At 52.1% G+C, this 4,648-nt stretch overlaps 2 protein-coding genes across 2 annotated transcripts; both read left to right on the top strand.

Moving 5' to 3' along the window:
- Positions 1 to 5: 5 nt before the first annotated feature.
- LOC117591653 (probable 28S rRNA (cytosine-C(5))-methyltransferase) lies at positions 6 to 2,216 on the top strand (the record flags this gene model as incomplete). The annotated part of the gene is made up of 2 exons (XM_034284977.1): positions 6 to 332; positions 395 to 2,216. Coding segments are annotated over 2 exons (1,947 nt in total), but the record flags the coding sequence as incomplete, so codon positions are not given.
- A 180-nt stretch (positions 2,217 to 2,396) lies between these two features.
- LOC117591654 (endothelin-converting enzyme 1-like) lies at positions 2,397 to 4,425 on the top strand. Its single transcript, XM_034284978.1, has one exon. The coding sequence runs from the start codon at positions 2,438 to 2,440 to the stop codon at positions 4,361 to 4,363; it is 1,926 nt and encodes a 641-aa protein (XP_034140869.1). The 5' UTR covers positions 2,397 to 2,437; the 3' UTR covers positions 4,364 to 4,425.
- The last annotated feature ends 223 nt before the right edge of the window (positions 4,426 to 4,648 follow it).

Below are 4,648 nucleotides of genomic sequence, written 5' to 3'. Positions count from 1 at the left end.
AACTGAAGAAGCGCGAGGCCAAGGAGGCGCTGGAGGCAGAGGAGGAAATGCAGATGACAGTGGATCATCAGGATGTGTTCCAGCTGCCGACCGAAGAGGAAGAGGCCGAGAAAGACATCACCTTGCAGGACGTGCAGCAGCGCATCAAAGACATCACCCTGGTCCTGTCTGACTTTAAGAAATACCGTCAGGCAGATCGCTCCCGAAGCGAGTACATCGATCGACTGCGCCAGGATCTTTGCCTGTACTACAGCTACAATGATTTCCTAATGGAGAAGCTCATGGATATGTTCCCCCTGAGCGAGCTCATGGAATACTTAGAGTCATCGGAGGTGAGTCAGCAACCCAACGCAGTTGATCCCATGAAGTTTAACCAATCTAATCTGCCTTCCAGGTGGCCCGTCCGCTAACAATCCGTACGAACACGCTGAAGATACGCCGTCGGCAGCTGGCAGGCGCTCTAATAAATCGTGGCGTCAATCTGGATCCCTTGGGCAAGTGGACCAAGGAGGGCTTGGTCATCTTCAACTCGCAGGTGCCGCTGGGTGCCACTCCGGAGTATCTGGGCGGTTATTATATGATTCAAGGCGCCTCCTCGATGCTGCCAGTGATGGCGCTTGCCCCGCAGGAGAACGAACGCATTCTGGACATGTGCTCCGCTCCAGGTGGCAAGGGCTCCCACATTGCGGCCGCCATGAAGAACTCTGGCGTGCTCTTCGCCAACGATTCCAACAGGGATCGCATCAAGGCCGTTGTGGCCAACTTCCATCGTCTGGGCGTTGTAAATTCCGTTGTGAGCTGCGAGGATGGTACCAAGTTCCGTAAAATAATGACTGGCTTCGATCGTGTCCTTCTGGATGCTCCCTGCACTGGCACTGGTGTCGTGTCGAAGGATCCCAGTGTGAAGACCACGAAGTCGGATGTGGATGTCCAACGCTGCTACAATCTTCAGCGCAAGCTTCTCCTCACCGCTATTGACTGTGTGGATGCGAAATCGTCGACAGGTGGCATTATTGTGTACTCCACCTGCTCTGTGCTGCCCGAGGAGAACGAGTGGGTCATCGACTATGCTCTGAAGAAGCGCAACGTCAAGCTGGTACCAACTGGACTCGACTTTGGTGTTGAGGGCTTCACGAAGTTCCGCCAGCATCGGTTCCATCCCAGCTTGAACCTGACCAAGCGCTACTATCCACACACCCACAACATGGACGGCTTCTATGTGGCCAAGCTAAAGAAGTTCTCCAACACGATACCCATAACCAAGGAGCAGCAGGAGGAGGACGAGAAGCAGCTGGATGAACCCATAGAGGGCGAGACCACCACCGAAGCAGCGGCTGAGGGAGCGGCTGAGGATGCAGAAGAAAATGAGGATGAGAAAGCTCCCCGCAAGCTGCTGGGCAAGCGGGCCGGCAAGCCAAGCCTCACAGACATTGACCAGGATCTAAAGAAGAAGAAGCTCGAGGCGAACAAGAAGAAATACGTGGCCAAGGTGTTTGAGAAACCCGTCAAGGTTGCCAAGACACCAAAGTCAGAGCAGCCACAGGAGACGAATGGTGCACCGAAGTCGCAAAAGAAGAATAAGCCCCAGGCGACGAACGGTGCACCGAAGACCGAAAAGAAGGCGAAGCCCCAGTTCAAGCCAGAGCAGGCCAATGGCAAGGGAAAACCAACGAAACCGGAAGCCGGCAAGAAGTTCCCGTCTCAGCCAAATGTAAAGGCGTCTCCTGGAAAGTCAGCTGCACCCAAGCCCGAAGCGAAAAAGTTCCAGCCAAAGGACAAGAAGGGCGAAGCCAAACAGCAGGCAGCTAAGCCAGCTGCAAACGCCAAAGCCAACGCCACACTGGCCAAGGCTCCGCGCATCGATGCCGACGATGTGCCCGTGCTGGAGGGCAAACCCATCAAAAGGCAGAACAACCTGAAGCAGAAGTCCAAGCAGATCGGGCAGCTGAAGAAGTCAAAGACGGGAGCAAATCCAAATCCGAAAGGAGGCAAGAAGCAAAAGTTTAAGAAGTGAACACGTCAACAAAGTTCCAAGTCGGTTAAGTAGTTGCTTAAGTGTAAGCCTGATGCCCGGTCAAATGCTTGGGGGTAGTGCCTAAAACGATTATCTGTTTTATACTGAAAACTGTTTCTATGTCTTAGCTGCGGATTGAAGCTAAGACGTTGCTTGTAATTAACGAACATAATAAATAAACGTAAAGCTCGGATTAATGTAATCAGAAAGCGGGTTTTACCACTGCAAGTATGCATCGATCAGGCATTAAGTTTTAGTTTTCATTTAGCGATATTTTCCTATGTACATCCAGCCCTAGTGCGAGCTCCAGCTGGGCGTTGCCCCCACACAGCACCACGAAGAGCAAGCTGTCGCTGCTCAGTCGAGCGTTGAGATAAGCTTCAATTTGTTAATACAAATTTCAGTGGCAAACGAGTAAACAACATGGAATGGTGCGTTCTGCTGTGCTCATTCCTTCTCCTGGGATTTGTGCCCATACAAGCGGACGTGGACCAAAGCACGCTGGCGGCTCTGCAGATTCACAAAAATCTGAATAGATCACAAGAGGCCTGCACGAATTTCTGGAACTATGCCTGCGGGAATTATTCAGCTGCCGACGGCGCCAAGTATGTGGATAACTTTGAGCTGGTGGAGGATCTGTACGCCCAGGCCATGGTGGAGTTCATGGAGGGTGACCTGGAGCTTGTGGACAGTGATGTGCAGTTGAATGAAGGACCAGCGCTGCGTTTGTTGGCCCAAATGCGAGCCTATTACAATGCCTGTACCAATGATTCCCAAACCGATTGGCCAGAGGAAGATTTTCGTTTGCTGGAGTCCAATGACTGGGCGCTCGAAACTGCCAAGTTCCGCAGGCATGGATTGAATGCGGTTTTCTTTGACGAGCGCGTAGATGTGGCCTACAACGATTCGCTGCGTTCGGTTGTGCAGCTCAAGATGCCAGATCCCAGCAGCAGCTACAGCGAGCGGTGTGCCCTGCAGCTCCTTAAACTCAATCACTCTGGCAGCGAGGCAGAAGTCTCCAGGCTGGTGGATCAGCTGCGTCAACTGGAAGCAAAGCACCGCCAAGAGGAGCCTCTGGTGCAGTCCTGGACACTGGCGGATCTTGAGCAGAAAATACCACAAATCAACTGGCAGGCGTACTTCCACGAGCTGCTTTCGGGTCATCTGAACGGCGTGCTTTTCGAGGTCAGCGATGTGGATTACTTGCGTGAGCTTGGCCAGCAGTTGGGAAATACCAATAGAAGCACCATTAATCTCTATCTGCGTCTGCGTCTCACCGTTCTGCTGAAGCAGACGGGGCCCGCCAGGCGCAGTCCCAATACATGCATTCACCACATGCGAGCCCTGCTGCCCTTGGGCATGAACTACCTGTACAATCGTTATGTGTACAAGAACAGGAACCTGGTGGACAACATTCAGCTGCTGGAGATCTTCGAAAGCCTGAAGGGTATGTTTGGCAAATACCTGGAAGCCAATCGCCTGCAGCTAAGCCCAGCCCAACTGTCGTACGTGAGGGAGAAGCTGTCGACCATGAAGCTGAAAGTGGGAAATCTGCCAGAGGAGACGTCACCTGCATTCTATGACAGCCACTATGAAAGTGCCAATTTCTCGGACTCTCATCATCTGAGCAATGTCCTCGAGGCGCTGAGTTTGCGCACCCGACTCCAGCACGATGTGCTCCGGCTGCCACACTCCCGATTGGATCTGCGCCGCTACTATGTCAACGATGATGTGGTCAAGGCTCGTACCTCGCCCTTCTACGAGAACGAGCGGAACACGATTACGGTGCCCTTGATCTTTCTGCATTTTCCCCTCTTCGATCACCGCCAGCACTCCATTTTCCAGTACAGCTTGATGGGAGGTGTCCTGGCCCACGAGCTGAGCCACGCCTTTGAACACGAGGGCATCCTCTTCGATGCCGATGGCAATGAGTCGCCAGTGGGATTGCAGATTCGGGACACAAAAGCCTTCCAGAATGCCATCAAGTGTGCGGCCCAGACGCCCGCAGTGTCGCTGAAGGAGCGCTTGGCCGATCTCAATGGCCTCCAGCTAGCCTACGATACCTTTTTCGGATTGGATCACAACTCCCAGCTCTACACATATCGTCCCTATGCATTTGAGAGCGAATTCCAAGCACCGCAGCTGTTCCACCTTAGCTACGCGCAGTTCTTCTGCGGTATCCTGCCGCCGGTGCTCGGTCATGACAGGGACGATGTGCGTGTCAATGTGAACGTTGCAAACTTACGTCAATTCTCATTGGATTTTAAGTGTCCCCCGCCAGCAGTGCAGTCGCCTCCTGTGTGTGAATTGTGGCGCCCGACAGCATCATCTATTTTGGTTTCAGCTTAAGTACTCAAATCAATAAAAAGTAACACATTGTCCATGTTGATCGACTGCTTGATGCCATGTAATAGCTTGATTTCTTTTTAGTTGTGAGCAACCAGAAGATATTTCTGTATTAATCGACACGCAAGATGATCCGCAGGAAAATGCATGCAGTGATTTCTGCTACTCTCTCTCGCGCACTCCACTTTTGGGTAACTTTAAACAGTCACATTTCTATGTCACCGTTCACTAGGGTATCAGAAGTATTAATACTTTGAAAATTGGACAAAATCCATTGAAAGGGCCATT

The sequence above is a fragment of the Drosophila guanche genome, unplaced genomic scaffold, assembly GCF_900245975.1.
Source record: "Drosophila guanche unplaced genomic scaffold, DGUA_6, whole genome shotgun sequence".
NCBI classification, from domain to species: Eukaryota; Metazoa; Arthropoda; class Insecta; order Diptera; family Drosophilidae; genus Drosophila; species Drosophila guanche.
The sequence above is the reverse complement of the archived record's forward strand: the minus strand, read 5'-3'. Positions and strand labels throughout refer to the sequence as shown.